The sequence below is a fragment of the Scylla paramamosain genome, chromosome 2, assembly GCF_035594125.1.
Source record: "Scylla paramamosain isolate STU-SP2022 chromosome 2, ASM3559412v1, whole genome shotgun sequence".
NCBI classification, from domain to species: domain Eukaryota; kingdom Metazoa; phylum Arthropoda; class Malacostraca; order Decapoda; family Portunidae; genus Scylla; species Scylla paramamosain.
The window spans coordinates 15,155,001-15,177,500 of NC_087152.1; the positions used below are offsets into that span (position 1 = coordinate 15,155,001).

The 22,500-nt window shown below is 40.2% G+C and overlaps 1 protein-coding gene and 2 long non-coding RNA genes across 3 annotated transcripts in view; all 3 read left to right on the forward strand.

Annotated features, from left to right (window-relative positions):
• Positions 1 to 3,242: 3,242 nt before the first annotated feature.
• Positions 3,243 to 13,612, forward strand: LOC135106549 (uncharacterized). Its single transcript, XR_010271357.1, has 4 exons — positions 3,243 to 4,351; positions 8,524 to 8,611; positions 12,112 to 12,261; positions 13,103 to 13,612. It is a non-coding gene; the product is annotated as an uncharacterized LOC135106549 (long non-coding RNA).
• Positions 13,613 to 14,491: 879 nt separating this feature from the next.
• Positions 14,492 to 15,168, forward strand: LOC135106550 (uncharacterized). Its single transcript, XR_010271358.1, has 2 exons — positions 14,492 to 14,937; positions 15,021 to 15,168. It is a non-coding gene; the product is annotated as an uncharacterized LOC135106550 (long non-coding RNA).
• Positions 15,169 to 15,551: 383 nt separating this feature from the next.
• Positions 15,552 to 22,500, forward strand: part of LOC135106551 (ionotropic receptor 93a-like) — an 8,010-nt gene continuing 1,061 nt past the window's right edge. Inside the window, exons 1-6 of the mRNA XM_064015752.1 lie at positions 15,552 to 15,766; positions 15,913 to 16,035; positions 18,399 to 18,792; positions 20,573 to 21,815; positions 21,981 to 22,158; positions 22,269 to 22,368. Of these exons, the coding sequence (XP_063871822.1) occupies positions 21,495 to 21,815; positions 21,981 to 22,158; positions 22,269 to 22,368 (599 nt within the window). The 5' untranslated portion in view covers positions 15,552 to 15,766; positions 15,913 to 16,035; positions 18,399 to 18,792; positions 20,573 to 21,494. The remainder of the gene's footprint in view (positions 15,767 to 15,912; positions 16,036 to 18,398; positions 18,793 to 20,572; positions 21,816 to 21,980; positions 22,159 to 22,268; positions 22,369 to 22,500) is intronic.

Genomic DNA, 22,500 nt, shown 5'->3' on the forward strand with positions numbered 1-22,500 from the left:
ATGGGATGAAAATTAATAAGAGCAAGACGAAATTCTTCGTGATATATGGGGATGATGCTGACAAAGAAGCCATGCATGTTGATATAGATGTGAGTGCATGTGAGCATCGTTTGTATTTAAGGGAGCCCCTTCTCTGCCGACAGGTCAATAAGTATAGCCATTAAGCTGCACACGCAGAGTAAGATGTATCATGCACTTAAATTTGCGTCATTCATTAATTAATAAAAGTAATGACGTTCCCTTTTATGTTAGATGTAAAGTGCTCCAAGCAGCTTTTGTCAGCTATTTTACATGGATGCGAGTCATGGCTGAGTGGTGATATGAAAGTTGTCAACAAGTTGTACATGTGGTGCGTCAAACAGATGCTGAACGTTCGGAAGACCGACCTTTCTTTAGTGGAGGTCGGCTATCCCCATTTACGTGGACTTGCTTAAGCAAACAGCGTAAGTTTCCCCATGAAGTGTGGAGGGATAGAAGGGGAATGGCTGACGATCCTCTGGCTCATGCCATACGTATCACGCTGAGTAATGCCTGTCACACTCCTCGATATAAGAGACCTTCTCAATAATAAGAGAGATGATGTGCATATTGTGATAGAGGAAATGAAAAGAAGAGTATTAGCATCAGAATTAAATAGAGTGAGATTATACGAGTGAATAAATCTTGACTTTGCTGTACATGAAATATATCGTTCAAAGCTAAAAGTTAATGAACAGGAAATAATTTCTTGGACTCGTTTTAGAATAAATGCACATTCTCTTGCTGTTGAGGAGGGACGTTGGAATCGGCTAGGAAGAGGTCGCTAGCCCGTAGAAGAACTGTTGTGCTCATGTGGACAAATCCAGACTGAGCAACATGTAGTGCATGATTCCGTTAGAACAACTGAAATACATCAATAATTCAACTTGTCACCTTCTGAAAACTTAATGTGAGAGAGGAGTGACTTTGCCACTGTGTGCACTATTTACTGTTCACTGCATCATGGCTGAATTTTTATAATGCCCCCAATTTTGTTTTATATTTTAGCTAGGATATTTGCTTGTTTCTGTGGTTTTTATTGATCTTAGTCTTTTTTCGTGTTTTTCATTATTATTCTTTTGCATAAGTTTTCTTACTTATTTCATATTTTTTATGTTCTTAGTGTCTTTTATACACTATAACATTTAGCTTTCGTGGTATTTGTGGTATTTTTTTCTTTTTTTAATTTTCTGTGTTTTTATCGATTTAGTTTGCTCTTATATTTTTGGGCATATATATATATATATATATATATATATATATATATATATATATATATATATATATATATATATATATATATATATATATATATATATATATATATATATATATATATATAATTGATTTCAATATTTTTTATTGCTTTTAGAGTTTTCTTGTGTTTTAATGCTTCTTTAGGACCTGATGTTGGGTCTTTACGTGCGTTTGCAAAAAGTGATTTATGTTCAACAAAGTGTAAAATAAAATTTTCCTTGGATCACTCGAATAATCTATTGTGTACATTTTTATTATTTGGGGTCACTAAATCTTTCTGTCTATCTATCTATCTATGTGTCTATATTTTTACGTATTATCAACTACTTTTCAAGGTTTTATTGACAAATTACTATTGCTTTATTGTATGTGGATATGTTAGGGTAGGAATGCAGCAAGTATACAAGAGTAGTGTCATAACAGAGCACCAAAACTTTCTCCCTGTGCAAGTATCAAGTCCTACTACCATGTTATGTATTTTACTTATTATCAATATCATTATGGAGTTTTATTGACAAATTACTAATGCTACGGTGCCTGTGGAATACTTTAAGATAGGAATGCAGCAAGTAAACAAGAGTAGTGTGTAATAACAGAGCACCAAAATCTTCTCCCTTTGTTTATGTCAAGTCCTACCACCATGTTTAAAATATTCCACAGAAAATGGACCATTCGCAATTTGTGAATAAAATTCCATACCAATGTTGATAATACGTAAAAAAAAAAAATAAATAAAATAAAATAAATAAATAAATAAAAATAAATAAAAAAATGAAATAAATAAATAAACATAAAACATGTAGGTAGGACTTGATATATACAAAGGGAGAAGATTCTGGTGTTCTGTTATCACTCACTACTCTTGTTTAATCGCTGCAGTCCTATCGTAACATATCCACATATAATGAAGCAATAGTAATATGTCAATAAAAACTCAAAAAAGTAGTTGATAATACGTAAAAATAAATTAAATATCTGGGTGATATTTTGATGGGGTCGCCTCGATATGGTGTGCATGCGCAGTGGCGGCACCCGGGAGAAATTTGGACCCGGGAGAGAATTGGCGCGACACCAACGCAGATCGATCGTTTCATATAAATATTCTTGTAAATAACCAGTTGAAGTTTTCTCGACACAAAATAATGCATATTTTTACTACCTTGGTGGTTCCTTTTTACTTTCTCTATCCTGATTTTCAATCCAAAGCTGGATGTTGCGTCTATGTGTGCAACGACTTAACCTGCTCTCGTGCCGACGCTCTTGAATCATCCGTGTTTTCCACCATCTTGCTACGACTACAGAGTCACTCTCAAACTAAATTTATCTGTGCTGTATACCTCTCACCTAACTCCTCTGACTATAAGAAATTCTTTGACTATTTAACTTCCAAAGTGGAGCACATTCTGACTCTGTTCCCTTTAGCGGAGATCTCCATTCTTGGAGACTTCAATGTTCACCACCAGTTTTGGCTTTCCTCTCCCTTCACTGACCATCCTGGTAAACTAGCCTTTAAATTTGCTCTCCTCCACGACCTAGAACAATTGGTGCTACACCCTACTCGTATCCCTGACCGTCTTAGAGATACACGTAACATTCTTGACCTATTCCTAACCTCTAATCCTTCTATTTCCGCTGTTACCCTATTTTCTCCGTTGGGCTTCTCCGATTACAATTTCATATCTGTATTTTGTCCTATCGCCCCAATCCCTCCTCAGGATCCCCTTAACCGGAGGTGTCTCTGGCGTTTTGCCTCTGCTAGTTGGGGGGACCTGAGGAGGTATTTTGCTGATTTTCATTGGAATGACTACTGCTTCCGTGTCAGACACCCATCTCTGTGTGCCAAGCGCATAACAGAAGCGATAGTATCTGGCATGGAGGCGTACAATCCTCACTCTTTTTCTCGCCCAAAACCTTCCAAACCTTGATTTAACACACGTGTTCTCGTGCTATACATGACAGAGAGGTGCCCCACAAAACGTAATTGAGCCTTCCATCAGCAGAATCTCATGCGCTTTATATTTCTGCCCGAGACTATGCCAAGTCTGTTCTCCAACTAGCCCAAAAAATCCATCAATAGAAAGTGTCAAAATCTTTCAAGATCTAACTACCCTCGTGACTTATGGCACCTAGCCAAAAATACCTCCAATAACTTTGCTTTTTCTTCTTTCCCTCTTTTATTTCTTTTCCCTCCTTTATTTACTCAACGAGAAGTAGAGGATTTGAAGCAGGAAGTGAAACAGCGTAAGGAAGAAAATAGAACCTGCCGTGAAGTAATTAACACACTAATGGAAAAAATAGACAAGAGTGAAAAAAAGATGTAAGGAATTAGATGACAGAGCGAATTATCAGGAGGATTATAATCGGCGAAACAACTTGCAAATTGTTAGAGTTGAAGAACGTTCAGAGAGAGAAACTGGGGAACAGACAGCTGTTAAGGTCTCGGAACTCCTAACCAACAAGTTGGAGCTACCAAACATCGAGGTGGAGCGTGCACACCGTGTAGGACAACGTGACGGCCATCGGCACTGCACCATTGTCGCTCGCTTTACAAGGTATGGAGACCGAGAGGCTGTCATGAGGAACGTAACAAAGCTAAAAGGAACAAGAATTTATATCAACGAAGATCTGTGTCCAGCATCCCAGAACATACGAAAAGCTCAAATACCAGCTATAAAACAAGCTAGAAGTGAGGGAAAAGTGGCGTACTTCCGCCACACTAAACTGATTATTAAGGAACGACCGAACAGTGGTGGTTCATCGAGGAGGGTCGTTACTACAGGTGCCTCGACTCATGGATCGTCTGACCGGCCTGATGACGTATCGACTGGCGGCAGCGCAGTGGGCAGCGACGGCAGTGTGGTTGTTGTTACAGGCCGGGACACAATTCCCGATGAGGATAGTACTGTCACCGCCGATACGATGGCTCCTGCTGCTGACGGCTCATCTGCCGTGGCTGCTGGTGGTGTGACCAGCGCTGCTGACAGGAAGAAGGACGCCACGACGATCAGGGACAACAGGACAGCTAGTAGGACAGAGGCTCTACGGACAACGAGGTCCTCTCGTGGAGGAAGATAAGGTGTTTCAGATTGGTAATGTTATATTGATTACTCCATACCTAACTTATGGCTACCAATCCTATTTTTCTGTTTCATAGTTTAAACAATAGTGATCTGATTAATATTTTAAATGAGGATTCATCTCATAACTTTCCCTTAAGTGTTATCGAAACAATGACATACGACCCTGTCAAAGATAATGATGCTCATACAATAGATGACTCACTCTTAAATAATATCCTTAACGAACCTAAGTGTAGTTATTATTTTAGCGATACAGAACACTCTATACCCTCTAACTTAAGAAGAACTTCCTTAAATATCCTGTCCCACAATATTAGTAGTGTACCATTACATCTTGACATTTTACTTGATCAATGTCTACCTTCATTTCATATGAAATTTCATATTATAGGCTTGTGTGAGACGCGCCTTAGTGATGAAATCTGTGGTCATTATAAAATAAGGAATTACAACGGATATTTTAAGAACAAGAACACCAGTGGTGGTGGTTTAACTCTGTACCTGCACAAATTATACGAAGGCTCTCTCATGCAGAACTATACTTTACAATTACCCTACTTAGAATCTTTGTTTCTTGCTGTAACACAACCATATAAGTTTGTAGTAGGTTTACTTTACAGACCACCAAATTAAAGTATTAGTGACTTTTTATCATCATTAGAGCTCTTGATTGGTCTTATAAGTAGGGCACAATTACCATGTTATATTTTAGGTGATTTTAATATAAACTTACTGGCTAATCATGACTGTGTATAAAGCTTATCCGATTTAATTTATTCATACTCATATTTTCCAGTGATAACTAAACCAACAAGAGTTACTAAGTCGTCAGCCACATTAATAGATCATATATGGACGAATGATGTAAATGATAATTTTAGTGGAATAATTTATTCATCAATCAGTGATCATTTCCCAGTGTTTAGCTCGTTTTCTGCACCGTCATTTCACAAGTATTCGGATAAAATCATAACTAGAAGGATGATAAATGACAATTATATAAATTATTTTACAGCTGAGCTACAAGAATATAACTGGTAACCAGCCCTTGCGTAAGTGACTGTTTAGACGTATACGTAACTAAATTTTCAAACATCTATAACAAACATTTTCCAATTAAAACCTTCATAATCAAAGATAAGTATAGTAATAAGCCTTGCATAATTCAAGTCCTACGAAAATCTATAAAACAAAGAAACAGACTACAGAAAATTTATACAAAATGGCCAGTAACTTAGTGCAATATTAAAAAAAAGTATATATATATATATATATATATATATATATATATATATATATATATATATATATATATATATATATATATATATATATATATATAGGAAAACATTAACGTCTTTAATTAGGATTGCCAAAGATAATTATCATAAGTCTAAATTTAAAGAAAATTCAGGAAATACAAAAAAAAATCTGGGAGATGATTAATGGTATTATGGGTAAGAGTCTTCGGGAAAATAACATTTCTATAACATTTCTATATAAGTCTATAACATTTCATTGCAAAAATATTTCCCAGAGTAATGAGGTGGCTGAAGCTTTTAATGATTACTTCAGTAGCATTGCAAACAGCCTTGTTACGAACATTCCTCCACCATCAGTGCCATTCACTGGCTTTTTACCGGAACCGACTCAATTATATTTTTTTATTCAGCCAACCGTTCAAAAAGAAATTGAAAATATAATAAAACATTTGAAAATAGCTTCTCCCGGCTATGATGATATAGACGTTAAAGTAATAAAAAAGTGCAGTAATATTATATCCCTATTTTTAACTTACATAATTAATAGGTCTTTTGAAGAAGGCACTTTTCCTAAACATCTACGGCTGATCAAAATTGTTCCAGTGTTTAAAAAAGGCGATAAACTACTTCATACAAATTACAGACCCATAGCTTTCTTACCAACTTTTAGCAAAATATATGAAAAGGTAATGGCCTCAAGACTCATGGACTATCTCACTCAAAACTCAATATTAACAGACCAACAGTTTGCATTTAGACCTAAATATAGTACCGAATTGGCCTTGCCACAGTTATGTCAATATATTTATGATGAAATGGACGAAAAGTCTTACAATATTACAGTGTTTTGTGATTTAACCAAAGCTTTTGATACCATTTCTCATCCAATAATGCTAGAAAAACTATGGAATTCGAGGCACAGCTAATAATTGGTTTAATAGTTACCTTAGTCACAGACAACAGTACACTATATATAATAATCAATCATCTTCTAATAAAACAATTACATTTTGGTGTTCCTCAAAGCTCAATATTAGGACACTTACTATTTTTGGTATACTTTAATGATTTACCACGCTGTAGTGAAGTGCACTTTACTTTTCTCTGACGACACATCAATATTACTAAAAAATAGAAATATTAAGGACTTAGAAAAAATTACAAATGAAGAAATGGTCAAGGTTGCAAACTGGTTAAAAAGTAATAAGCTCACACTAAATATTAAAAAGACCAATTGTATGATAAATCGGTGGCTGATGTCTCAGCCACCTTTATTAACTATCAAAATTGACAATATTCTTATAAGCCAGCTCAGCGAAATGAAATTCCTTGGAATTACTATTGATAATACCCTTAAATGGAACTCTCATATTGATACCTTGAAAACCAAACTTAGTGAAATAACAGGTCTATTGTATAGAATAAGGAATCAGCTGCCCATTGAATGTATAAAACTAATTTACATGTTAACGGTATATCCAAATTTGTTATTTGTTGTATTGTTGTGCTGTGTGGGATGGAGCATTTAAACTATAATTAAGTATTTTCTCACACAGAAGAAAATGCTTCGAATTATGTTTTACCGTCACCGTTATGATCACACTTCTCTCTTCACCGAACACAAAATACTTAAGGTCCATGACATCATAAAATTACAGACAATTTCATTTGTACATGCATTGCTAAATTCCTTCCCTGTACAGTGTGGCTTCCAATCAATAACAAGAAACAGACAAAACCTCCGTATTCCGCTGTGTCGCACCGACCATGCACAGCAGTGTCCTCGTGCGAGGCAGCAGGCACTGGAACATACTGCCACATGATATTAAAGGCATCACCCAATGGGACGACACTTTTAAGAAAAAAATGAAAATAACACTTCTTCATAACACCCAGAAATGACAGCTATAACCTGTGTCTAGTGATTTCAGTGCATTACACTTATTCACTTGTTATTAGCCTATATATTAATGTATGTTGTTAGTAGTATTGTTAATATTATTATTGTTGTTATTAGTTTTTACGTTATCATCATCATCATCATCATCATCATCATCATATTATTATTATTATTATTATTATTATTATTATTATTATTATTATCATTGTTATTATTACTATTATTACTATTATTATCATTGTTATTATTACTATTATTATCATTGTTATTGTTATTATTATTGTTATTATTATTATTGTTATTGTTACCATTATTATTATTATTATTATTATTATTATTATTATTATTATTATTATTACATCAGTATCATTGTTATTATCATTATATTTGGTATATTTGGGAGCCGCCGTGGTACAGTAGTACCACGTGCGCTTTGGTGGCCAAGTGGTCATCAGGCGCACGGGTTCGAATCCTGGCTACGGTCCGAGGGAAAGAAAGGCATCCAATCGGGGTAACGGTTCCCAAATGCCAAATCCAAAAGTTTTTCATCAGGAGGCACCGTCTCAGCCCTAACAGGCTAGGGAAAAACTAGACGAAAAACACACAAACAGTTAAAAGAAAATGCAATGTATCACTACCATGGAACGCAATGCAATGTATCACTACCATGGAACGCAATGCAATGTATCACTACAATGGAACGCAAGGAAGAAAGATATGAAAATAATAATAATAATAATAATGACGCAACATATACACAGCTTGGTACTGGTGATGCTCATGATTAGTAACGACAATATTAATGATAAAAGTAATGGTGAATGAAAATATTAATGGTGGTGATAGTATATATATATATATATATATATATATATATATATATATATATATATATATATATATATATATATATATATATATATATATATATATATATATATATATATATATATATATATATATATATATAATTTTTTTTTATATCTCGCCTTGTTTTATATCATAGAGTATGGCGTAAGTGATTGCTGGTCTCCTTTAGTAAGGACAGACAGGCAGACAGAAACGAGATGCCAGGATTGCTAGTCACCGAGAAGGTAAAAGTACAACACCATGATTTAGTCCGAATATATATATCCACATGGTCGTAGTAGTAGCAGTAGTTGTAGTCTACAGGAGGAGGCAGTAGACACCTGCCGAAACGATAATTACTCCCAGTGAGGTCTAAAGCACTGTTCAGGGGGTGCTGTGAACTTATCATTAAACCCAGCTGTGACCTCATTGAACGTTTCCCTTTGTGTCTCACAACACAAGGGGGTAGTCACAGCCTGCCCTCTAAAGACAACTCTCTTCCTCCACACAAAACCACAAGCACCTAATAACACACACACCCTTCACTCAAAAGATTTTAAAATCATGGCGACTCCTACACCAGCCTCGGAGTCCCCATCTGGGGAGGGGACCATAAATGTCCCCAGGTCGGACTGCCTTTCCGTCGACGACCCTAAGTGTCTTGACACCCCCCTCAACTTTTTCTTCATTAACTTCTGCAACATTCGCTGTCTAAGATCTAATTTTCAATCTGTAGAACACCACCTCTCCTCTTCTAAACCTCATCTTCTTTTCCTCACTGAAACTCAGGTGTCTGAGGCAACTGATAGTAGCCCCTTTTCTGTTCCATCCTACTTTCTCTATCCTCTTTTTCGATCCAAAGCTGGATGCTGCGTTTATGTGCGCAATGACTTAACCTGCTCTCGTGCCCACGCTCTTGAATATTCCGAGTTTTCCACCATCTGGCTACGACTACAGAGTCATTCTCATACTAAATTTATCTGTGCTGTATACCTCTCTCCTAACTCCTCTGACTATACGAAATTCTTTGACTACTTAACTTCCAAAGTGGAGCACATTCTGACCCTCTTCCCTTTTGCAGAGATCTCCATTCTTGGAGACTTCAATGTTCACCACCAGCTTTGGCTTTCCTCTCCCTTCACTGACCATCCTGGTGAGCTAGCCTACAACTTTGCTATCCTCCATGACCTAGAGCAATTGGTGCAACACCCTACTCGTATTCCTGACCGTCTTGGAGATACGCCCAACATTCTTGACCTTTTCCTGACCTCTAATCCTTCTGCTTATGCTGTCACCCTTTCTTCTCCGTTGGGCTCCTCCGATCACAATCTCATATCTTTATCTTGTCCTATCACTCCAATCCCTCCTCAGGATCCCCCTAAGCGAAGGTGCCTCTTCCGTTTTGCCTCTGCTAGTTGGGGGGACCTGAGGAGGTATTTTGCTAATTTTCCTTGGAATGACTACTGCTTCCGTGTCAGAGACCCGTCTTTGTGCGCTGAGCGCATAACAGAGGTGATAGTGTCTGGCATGGAGGCGTACATTCCTCACTCTTTTTCTCGTCCTAAACCTTCTAAACCTTGGTTTAACACAGCTTGTTCTCGTGCTATACATGATAGAGAGGTGGCCCACAAAAGGTACTTAAGCCTTCCTTCACCAGAATCTCATGCACTTTATATTTCTGCCCGGAACCATGCCAAGTCTGTTCTCCAACTAGCCAAAAATCCTTCATTAACAAAAAATGTCAAAACCTTTCAAGATCTAACTCCCCTCGTGATTTCTAGCATCTAGCCAAAAATATCTCCAATAACTTTGCTTCTTCTTCTTTCCCTCCTCTACTTCAACCAGATGGCACCACTGCTATCACATCTATTTCTAAAGCTGAACTCTTTGCTCAAACCTTTGCTAAAAACGCTACCTTGGACGATTCTGGGCTTGTTCCTCCCTCTCCTCCACCCTCTGACTACTTCATGCCACGTATTAAAATTCATCGTAATGATGTTTTCCATGCCCTCGCTGGCCTAAACCCACGGAAGGCTTATGGACCTGATGGGGTCCCTCCTATTGTTCTCCGAAACTGTGCCTCCGTGCTTGCACCTTGCCTAGTCAAACTCTTTCAGCTCTGTCTGTCAACATCTACTTTTCCTTCTTGCTGGAAGTTTGCCTACATTCAACCTGTTCCTAAAAAGGGTGACCGCTCTAATCCCTCAAACTACCGTCCTATTGCTTTATCTAAAGTTTTTGAATCTATCCTCAACAGGAAGATTCTTAAACATCTATCACTTCACAACCTTCTATCTGATCGCCAGTATGGGTTCCGTCAAGGCCGCTCTACTGGTGATCTTCTGGCTTTCCTTACTGAGTCTTGGTCATCCTCTTTTAGAGACTTTGGTGAAACTTTTGCTGTTGCCTTGGACATATCAAAAGCCTTTGATAGAGTCTGGCACAAAGCTTTGATTTCCAAACTATCCTCCTACGGTTTCTATCCTTCTCTCTGTAACTTCATCTCAAGTTTCCTTTCTGACCGTTCTATTGCTGCTGTGGTAGACGGTCACTGTTCTTCTCCTAAATCTATTAACAGTGGTGTTCCTCAGGGTTCTGTCCTGTCACCCACTCTCTTCTTATTATTCATTAATGATCTTCTAAACCAAACTTCTTGTCCTATCCACTCCTATGCTGATGATACCACCCTGCACTTTTCCACGTCTTTTCATAGACGTCCAACCCTTCAGGAGGTAAACATACGAGTACCACGCAGGGAAGCCACAGAACGCCTGACTTCTGATCTTTGTAAAATTTCTGATTGGGGCAGAGCAAACTTGGTATTGTTCAATGCCTCAAAAACTCAATTCCTCCATCTATCAACTCGACACAATCTTCCAGACAACTATCCCCTCTTCTTCAATGACACTCAACTGTCCCCCTCTTCTACACTGAACATCCTCGGTCTGTCCTTTACTTATAATCTGAACTGGAAACTTCACATCTCATCTCTAGCTAAAACAGCTTCTATGAAGTTAGGTGTTCTGAGACGTCTCCGCCAGTTTTTCTCACCCCCCCAGCTGCTAACTCTGTACAAGGGCCTTATCCGTCCATGTATGGAGTATGCTTCACATGTCTGGGGGGGTTCCACTCATACTGCTGTTCTAGACAGGGTGGAATCAAAAGCTTTTCGTCTCATCAACTCCTCTCCTCTAACTGACTGTCTTCAGCCCCTCTCTCACCGCCGCAATGTTGCATATCTAGCTGTCTTCTACCGCTATTTTCATGCCAACTGCTCTTCTGATCTTGCTAACTGCATGCCTCCCCTGCTCCCGCGGCCTCGCTGCACAAGACTTTCTTCTTTCTCTCACTCCTATTCTGTCCACCTCTCTAACGCAAGAGTTAACCAGTATTCTCAATCATTCATCCCTTTCTCTGGTAAACTCTGGAACTCCTTGCCTGTTTCTGTATTTCCACCTTCCTATGACTTGAATTCCTTCAAGAGAGAGGTTTCAAGACACTTATCCACCAATTTTTGACCACTGCTTTGACCCTTTTAAGGGACTGGCATTTCAGTGGGCATTTTTTTTTATTAGATTTTTGTTGCCCTTGGCCAGTATCCTTCCTACATAAAAAAAAAAAAAAGTAGTAGTAGTAGTAGTAGTAGTAGTAGTAGCAAAATACCTGATACAAAGTGAGATACGTTGCTTTCATCGTCTACATAATTCTGTGAACAATTTCCTAGCCGAGCGTGATCTGATGACAGGCTGTGTGTCAGCCGTGGCTGGTGAGTGTGACCTTCTGGCGTGGTGGAGTCGGCGCTGGATATTCATATAAAGTGGCGCCGGCCCTCCTGGAGACACATTTGGTTTCCACCTGCCTGCTGCTGGCAGGTCCTTCCCCGCCACTCCTGCCGGTGAGTCCCACCACTCTTGTGTTGGTGATGAGCAATCTATGGCTTGCATGCACGAACACTGGTAGTGGTGCAGCACACACACACACACACACACACACACACACACACACACACACACACACACACACACACACACACAGTAGGCTAGATACGAGTAGATAGATATTTATTGAGCACAAAAATGCAACACTTTACATCCTCAACACATAAAGCAATGCAATAATCATGCTAAATGCACACAATGTTTACTGTGAAAAAGTGAAAACTCGAATATATACGGTAGTCTCAAATTATTGGCAAACAGGGCACAAATATGATGAAGGCATTCCCAAGGTAGCGGAAACAAAACAACAATTAGAAATATATAACCGAAACATTAAAGCAATTGACTGCACGACAGGAAAACACCCCCCCCCACACATAAAACTAATATTTAAATGAAAATAAAAGTACACTCAAAGAGATAACATCACGAGATAAAATCACAAACATGGTCACATATACACACCCCTAATTTAAAAAAAAAGATCTAAGATCTAAAATCAAATGCACATATGCTCAGATTGAAAGGTCGTAACTCGCATAAAGTCAAGAAAGTAACATTAAGATGGAATGTACAACAACACATACTTTAAATACACACACACACACACACACACACACACACACACACACACACACACACACACACACACACACACACACACACACACACACACACACACACATATACACACACACCTACACACACACACTATTATTCTGTCATCACTCAGATTATTAGACTTTTTTTTTTTCTCGCAATGGCCAGCTTCTATTAGACGGTGTTGCTTCCTTGTAGAAGAAATGATGGTGTTTCAACCCCGGAGGGAAACGTGTCTGTACGAGCGGCTCTCGTTCTTGTGGCTGTGGTCTGCCGGCCTTTCCCTGAGGTCAATCGCTCGGCGGTCTGGCAGGAGCCCGCACACAGTAAGGCGCTGGTTGCGTTGGTGGGAGCGGAATGGACGCCTCCCTAGGACGTTGGATGGACACCAGCGCTACTTGTTCCATACTGCAGATATGAATTTCCTTTCCAGGATGAAGCCAGCAATTCCCTCTTACTCTCACAGCCACATGGGCTCTAGTACGCAACAGCTGGCCGAAGAAATCTTACGTCAAAGAGTGACACACTGTGCTTCGAATAGTCAGTGCGTGGCTGGTTTCGTCCCTCAGTGAATTTCATCTGAACCGTACTGGGAAGAGAAATGATTCTCAAACGAATTCTTAACAACTTCAAAAAGAAAAGCAATAGTTAAAGCAATAGTTAGAGGTTTTCGTTGCCAGCTTTTCTAAACTGACTTTATACTGATATTTCATCTGTACTCTTGTTATCAGTAAATATGTGTGGCAAGTTCTCACTTCATCTTTACCCGTCACCTATCGAAATAATGCTCTCAACATTTTATCTGAAAAGTTTTAGCGGCCTTTAAAAGAATGTCATGAATGGCATATAATCAACGGTGCTGAGGTAAAGTTGTTCAAGGAACTGTAAGACGGTTTCCAAACATTATGTTGGTGTTTATAGAAATTTTTATTGTATTATTGGGTGCTACATTAGTGTACGCTCTTTTTTCTTTGCATTCATGACCAGACAAATTAGGAACAGCTAAATGAGTGCAAACAATATCACCTCAAAATGAGAAAGTATTTCTTCATGGCGCAACTTGATCTCCACTTCAACCGTACTGTTATTACTGTTATTATTGCGTGTGCGAGTATTGGGTGCTTCAAGGCATATACTCGTGTGTATATATATATATATATATATATATATATATATATATATATATATATATATATATATATATATATATATATATATATATATATATATATATATATATATATATATATATATATATTATGAGAGAGAGAGAGAGAGAGAGAGAGAGAGAGAGAGAGAGAGAGAGAGAGAGAGAGAGAGAGAGAGAGAGAGAGAGAGAGAGAAGGATTAGGGGACTGTTCCTTTATTATTATTGCAGCCTATCGATATATGATTATATAAAAGTGAGGAGTATATGCAAAAACATTAGTATATCAAAAAATATGTCTACACTGAAAAATTTTGTCAAATACGATATAACTCTTGTTGGTCTGATCTATCTCTCTAATAAACCTCTAACTTGGATGTGTTTCTCACCAACTTTCTAAACGCTGTCACGGTTATGTTACTTTCCCTCTGCCAGGCGCGACATGGGATTGGCTGTGATGTTCTATTTCTGGTTCCTCTTGGTATCCTGCATCCCAGTGGTACCTGCACTTCGTCTGGAACGTAAGATTATACAAAGAGAGGCTCATTACTTCATTTACTGAACTTCCTGACTGCTTCTTAAAATTCTTTCCATGACAACTTTAAACAAAGACGCATCACAGACAAATTTATGAGTACACTTTTCACATAACGTGATTTATTCGTATTTCTCATAATGCTACTCTGCTTCAGCACCTCCCAATCACTTTCTTCTGTCTTTCTCTGCTGTGAAAAATTCCTTTAACGTGGTGACAGGGTCTGAAGTGTTGTCGGCAGCCACGAAGAACAGCTGGGAGGCATACGCGGTAACAGCGGTGAAGGATGTCCTGCTTGTGTCCTCAAAAAGCGACGCCTCTCTTGTCATTATTGGTGGTAAAGGCTTCTCGGTAAGGCTTGCATCCAATTTTGTTAGTGTGAATTACTGCGAACACTGACTAGAAGAAATAAATACTAATACGAGTAATTTCAGAGGGAAGTCAGGAGGTTCATCGGAGTCTCGCGGAGTGTAGCGGTGTTTGAGGCTGCCAGTAATGGGTCGCGGCTTGACAAGGTCGTCAAAAGCGCCCGCCAGGTAGGACTCAGGCCTGCGTCGGCAAAGTTTTTGTTGCTATTGTTGCTATTACTGTTATAATGCTACTACAACAGCTATATCCTCTACTACACCACCACCACTACTACTGTTACAACAACAACAACGACAACAACAACAACAACAACAACAACAACAACAACAACAACAACAACAACAACAACAACAACAACAACAACAACAACAACAACAACAACAACAACAACAACAACAACTACTACTACTACTACTACTACTACTACTACTACTACTACTACTACCACTACTATTACTACTACTACTATTTCTGCTGCTGCTACTACTATTACTACTACTACTACTACTACAACAGCAACTACTACTACTACTACTACTACTAGTACTGTAATTACGGCTAATTGATTCCTGTGTGGTCGCGGACAGGTGCGGGTGGCGTCGTGGATGGTCGTGGTGGTGGTGGTCAGTGATGACCCAGTCTTCCTGGCCGCCTTCGCCCAACAGGCCCGTGAGGGTCGCCTGCTGGTGTGGGCCACGAGGCTCATTGTGGTGAGCCGCCGCGCCCCACACCGCCTCCACCCTCTCCACCAGACTCTCGCCCTTACCAACTCCCTCTTGCTGCTGGCGGATGGCGCGTCGGGGGTGAGCAGGTGTGTGGGTGTTTCTGTGTGGAAGATGTGTTGTACAGCCAGATGAACCTCTCAAGTACTGTACTGTTTTTATGACCAGCATGTGAGTGTCTGCTTCCCTGCATGCTTGTGAACACTGTCACGGCCAAACACTGTTCAACTTCCAGGACTGCTGGGTGGGTGGTGCTGCCATACCAACGACCTGGCGTCGCTCCGCTGCAGGTTGCTTCCTGGACGGCTGGGGGCAACCTTTCAATGCATCGGCCACTCTTCTGGGACAAATTTAACAAGTGAGATTAAATGTATTATTAGTCTTATTCAGCTACCAGTAATAGCCCAGTAGTAGTAGTAATAGTAGTAGTAGTAGTAGTAGTAATAGTAGTAATAGTAGTACTAGTAGTAGTAGTAATAGTAGTAGTAGTAGTAGTAGTAGTAGTAGTAGTAGTAGTAGTAATAGTAGTAGTAGAAGCAGTAATAGCAGTAGCAGTAGTAGTAATAGTAGTAGTAACAGTTGTTGGGAGGAGGCATTTGTTGGGAGGAGGCAGTAGGCAGCTGCCGAAACGATAATTACTCCCAGTGAGGTCTAAAGCACTGGATCAGGGGGTGCTGTGAACTTATCATTAAACTCAGCTGTGAATTTACTGAACGTTTCTCTTTGTGTCTCACAATACAAGGGGGCAGTCACAGCCTGCCCTCTAAAGAAAACTCTCTTCCGTCACACAAAACTACCAGCACCTAATTACACACACACCTTGCAAAATTCAAAGTTATCATGTCGACTCCTACATTATCTCGGAGTCCCCATCTGGGGAGGGGACCACAAATGTCCCCAGGTCGGACTGCTCTTCTGGTATCGATGCTAAGTGTCTTGACACTTTTTTTTCATTAACTTCTGCAACATTCGCGGTCTTAGATCTAATTTCTGTGGAACACCATCTCTCCTCTACTAAACCTCATCTTCTTTTTTCTCACTAAAACACATGTGTCTGAGGCAACTGACAGTAGCCCGTTTCTTGTTCCCTCCTATTTTCTTTATTCTCATTTTCAATCCAAAGGTCAATGTGCCCAACGACTTAACCTGTTCTTATGCCCACGCTCTTGAATCTTCCGAGTTTTCCACCATCTGGCTACGACTATAGAGTCACTCTTAAACCAATTTTATTTCTGCTGTATATCTCTCACTTAACTCCTCTGACTATAAAAAGTTTTTTGTTTATCTTCCAAAGTGGAGCACATTCTGATTCCCTTCCCTTTTGCGGAGATCTTCATTCTTGGAGACTTCAATGTTCACCACCAGCTTTAGCTTTCCTCTCCCTTCACTGACCATCCTGGTGAGGTAGCCTTTGCTATCCTCCACGACCTAGAGCAATTGATGCAACACCCTACTCGTGTTCATGACCGTCTTGGAGATACGCCCAACATTCTTGATCTTTTCCTAACTTCTAATTCTTCTGCTTATGCTGCTACTCTATCTTCTCCGTTGGTCTCCTCCGATCACAGTCTCATATCTGTATCTTGTCCTATTGCTCCAATCCCTCCTCAGGATTCCCCTAAGCGGAGGTACCTCTGGCATTTTGCCTCTGGGACCTGAGGAGGTATTTTGCTGATTTTCCTTGGAATGACTGCTGCTTCCATGTCAGAGACTTGGCTCTGTGTGCCGAGGGCATAACAGAGGTGATAATGTCTGGCATGGAGGCATACATTCCTCACTCTTTTTCTTAACCTAAATCTTCCAAACCTTGGTTTAACAGTCTATTCTCTTACTATACATGACAGCGAGGTGGCCCACAAAAAGATACTTGAGCCTTCCATCACCAGAATCTCATGCACTTTATATTTCTGCCCAGAACAATGTCAAGTTTGTTCTCGAACTAGCCAAAATCTCCTTCATTTATAGAAAGTGTCAAAATCTTTCAACATCTAACCGTCCTCGTGACTTCTGGCAATTTGCCAGGTTAGGTGTTCTGAGACGTCTCCGCCAGTTTTTCTCACCCTTCGAGCTGCTAATTCCTTATCCGTCCATGTATAAAGTATGCTTCACATGTCTGGGGAGTTCCACTCATACCGCTCTTCTAGACAGGTTGAAATAAAAAAAACTTTTCGTCTCATCAACTCCTCTCCTCTAACTGACTGTCTTCAGCCTCCTTCTCATCGCCGTAATGTTGCATCTCTTGCTATCTTCTACCACCATTTTCATGCCAACTGCTCTTCTGATCTTGCTAGCTGCGTGCCTTCTCTCCTCGCACTGCCTCGCTGCACAAAGACTCTTCCTTCTCATATCCTTATTCTGTCCACCTCTCTAATGCAAGAGTTAACCAGGATTTTGAATCGTTCATCCCTTTTTCTGGTAAACTCTGGAACTCTTTGCCTGCTTCTGTATTTCCACCTTTCTATGACTTGAACTTCTTTAAGAGGGAGATTTCAAGGCAATTATCCTTCAATTTTTGACTACCGTTTTGGACATTGTTTGGGATCCGGCATGTCGGTGGGCCTTTTTTTTTTTTTGTATTTTTGTTGCCCTTGGCTGCTGTCCTTTTTCTACATAAAAAAAAAGGCCACTCACACAAAATTTAACATGATAATTCATAAAACTAATTAACGAAATTGTTTCGCGTTATTCATTGTATGAAAAAAAGTGTGGATATCCTCTCAGAATGTCTGGAGAGGCAGAGTTGGTGGTGGCGATGGAACGGAACCACAGGCATAAAATGAAAGAACAATCAGACCCGACGGCTCCTGACGGCGTGAGGGTGCAGTTCAAGGGATTCATGGTCACCGTCCTCGATTATTTGGCGCAAGGACTCAACTTCTCGTAAGGCAAGAAAACGGATATAGCATCTTGATATGTTTCAGGTGATGATAAATTAACAATTGATAATCGAGGTATATTAGTGTTTACAGTGCATGAAAGTTTAAGAACAATGCCTTTATCTGTTGTTTTCCTGCGCCGGGAAAGGTACGCGTTCCGGAGGCCACCAGACGGATCGTGGGGCGTGAAGGAGCGTGACGGTACCTTCACTGGCATGGTGGGCCAGGTGTACAGACAGGTACTGACTGTCTATCTTCTCGCCTTTCTGTCTGTCTGTTAGTTTCTCATAATATTCACATATAGCCTATAGATCTTATATCGCATGTTGATAATCATATGGATGCGCTTATGTATAATTACAGTCAGCACAAAAAAAAAAGTTTAAATAAGAAAATAAATAAATAAATAAATAAATAAGTAAATAAATAAATAAATAACGTGTTGTGTTGTGTGCACGATGAAGACAAGGAAAATAGAGAATGATCGTAAGGTAGAGTAGAGAATGATCCTAGGGTAAACTGATACAAAGCCCACGCCTCCTGCCTCCTTTACTCCAGTGGCGCATGTTGATAATCATATGGATGCGTTTATGTATAATTACAGTCACCGCAAAAAAAAAAGTTAAAATAAATAGATAAATAAATAAATGAATAAAGAAAGAAACAAAAGAAATAAAAGAAACTTATTTGCTATTCTTAGTAAGAACAGTTAATGTTTCTTGCAATTATTGCACGTCTGGCAGCTCACTAGGCTGCGGAGTGTCATTTCTGAGCCTCATGTCTACAGCTACCAGCCAGCAATGGTAGGTAGCATGAAGACTCAAATAGTTACCATGTACAGAGAAGTGAAGACCATAGGACAAATTTCAACGGAGATGGAAATATCTAGAAACAGTCTCTACCTGGTGTAGGCTTGCTGAGACTGGAGAATTGGATGCAGCATTGACGAGAAAAAAAAGGGTCGGGAAGGTCACGGTAAACCTCTAAGAAGACAGACCAACTCCTGAAGAGGATTGTTATGAACGAGCCTTCAATAACATGCAAAGATTTAAAAGCCCGGAACCCATAATTGCTGAACAAAGTGTCGGTCTGTACAATTCAACATCGTCTGCAGACGTATCTTGAACTACGGAGCCACACAGCAGCCAAGAAACTCTTGCTTACTCAAACGATGAAAAAGAAGAGGCTAGAATTTTATAACAAGTACAAGTCACGGAAAGCAGAAGATTGGGAAATCGTGGTGTTCAGCGATGAATCCTGTTTTTTATGTATTGAGGAGTGCCGCAAGAGGGTGTGACGTCCGCGAGGACCTGTCCGCTTTCATCCCAAGTTCACCGTCAAGACGGTAAAACATGCAGCCAATGTCATGGTGTGGACCTGATTAACTGTTTCTGGCAGAGAGGGAGGACTGTATTTCCTTCCTAAAATTACAGCAATGAATGGAGACAGGTATTGCGCAGTGGTGAAAAAACAAACAAACATTTGTTGCAGTTCAAGGAGATTTTAAACATGCGCATTTTCATGCATGACGGGGCTCCTTGTCGTAGGGGAAAGGCAAAGGAATTCTTATAAGACAATGGGACTGAGATCTGGGATGGACCAGGGAACTCACCAGACCTCAGTCCCACTGAGAATGCATGGAGCTACATAAGAAGGAAGCTGAGCAGCATGAAGACCGAGACAACGTATGTACCGAAATTGCAGCCTGCCGTCATGAATATCTGGTGCCGTGAGTTGGAGAGACAGTACTTCCTTAATCTTGCCCATTGCATGCCCAGGTGTACACAGTATGTACTCACTCACAAAGGAGAAATTTCTAAATACTAAATGATAAAACAAGTGAACAAATTAAAGCTTTTTCTTGCTAAAAGTGAGTGTTCTAATTATTTTTTTGCATTGACTGATTCAAATATAGGAAGAGTGCACCAGTTCGCTACACCGCCAAAATTCGGCGGATGAGGCAGTGGGCGTGGCACCGGATCACTTTAGCTTACAACGACAAAATTTCTGTTTCCACAGGACGTGGACCTTGGTTTGGGACCCTTCGCCTTAAATGCTCCCCGATTAGAGGCCGCCGACTTCACTTGGCCGGTTTCCCTCATGTCTGTCCAGGTGTTCGCCGGTCGAGGGAGTGTCGAGGTGGACCCATGGGGCTTTGTGCTGCCCTTTGGTCCGTGGGTGTGGGCTGCAGTGCTTGCTTTTCTCTTGCTGCTGTCTGTCGGTTCTTCCCTCCTTTCCTTCAAGTTCTCAGAGAAAGATTTAAGAGAGGAAAGCTTTGCTTTCGTTAACATTATGCTCCGACAGTGTGAGTATCCCGGTACTAATTTTGATAATGTATCAATAGAACAGCAATCTTATTGGATGTTCGCGCTTGCTTTTTTTTTTTCCTTTTATTATCCGTTTTATTGTTGCTGATGATTTAATTCGAAAACTGCGTTGCAACCTAATTCGTGATCTCTGACCTAAAATACGTGGAAATTCAACGATCTACATTACTGACTTCTCATTTGTAAATTGGACTTCAGGTCTGAAAGAGCTTTACAGTTTGTTTATTTGAGCTCCCAAAATACTTTTCGGTGATAACAGTAAGTGTGCTCTGTGGTTACTATCGAAGGTATTATACCGAATTTTTGCATCTGGGTCGGCCGCCTGTGATCCCGCGGCTATTCAGTGAGTGAATCTGCAGCCAGCAAGCATGCTGATTGGCCACCTCTGATCCTCTGTATTTGAGTTTTTTTTTTTTCTACATAGCGCATCTTATTGAATAATGACTAGTGTCATAAATCGTCCCTTATTTCAAAACTGTTATGACATTGATGGCAGCGGTAGGATATGAACTTTCCCAAAGAGACTGGTAACTGTGTGGGCACAGAAGGGGACGACTTTGCAGTCCATAGCAACTCACGTTATCTGCCGTGAACCCGCGGCGACTTTGCTCACAATGAGTGAATCTGAGGGAGGCCAGCGTGCGGGGTGGATTAATGCGAACAGATCAGTGCTCGCAACACTGCTAATTCACATAACGTCTCTTGGTCCGGCAGCCGTGTGGGTGGGTGAGGGCGGGTGGTGGTGGCAGCGCGTGGTGCTGGGCGTGTGGATGCTGATGACCATGGTGCTGACGCGGAGCTACGAGGGCAATCTTATGTCGCTGCTGGCCGTGAGACACCTGCCCCAGCCCTACCAGACCCTCAGGGACGTGGTGGACGACCCCTCGGTGGTCATGGTCTGGGAAAAGCAAGGAGCGCCTATGCAGACGGTTATGGTACGTAAACACACACACACACACACACACACACACACACACACACACACACACACACACACACACACTCACACACACAAAAAAAAATCTCGAAAAATGTTTATTCTAATTTCTATTTTAATTATTATTTACTTTTTATTTATCGCTGAATTTTCATCCTGGCAGGATGCCACTTCTGGTATATTCCACGAGGTGAAGAGGAGTGAGGAGCAAGGGCGCCTCAACCTTCAACCAGTGTACACGTATTCCTCTATCTTGGACGATATTATATACCAACGTAAAGTGATTATCGACTATGAAGTAGTACTGACGGTCACTAGAAGCAATTACTTCTCTCGCACAGGTAAGGCAAACACACACACACACACACACACACACACACACTTACCCATCTGCACAACAGTCACACCCATAAATTCATAATAAAAGTGCGTTAATCGTCTATTCTTGTAGGTCGATGTGACTTGTACCTTGGGCAGGAGAGAATTCTTGCTCATCCCCTCGCCTTGATCGGCCAGAAGGACAGCCCTCTCGTCCTGGCCCTCAGTGCTCGGTGAGGAAATCTGTCTGTCTGGGTTTGTATACTTGTTCACACATTTGTTTCTGGTTGCGATATTATCTGTTTCCTCGTATTTTTCTTATGCAGTGTTACTCCCCATATGAATTAAATCATGCATGTGATGAT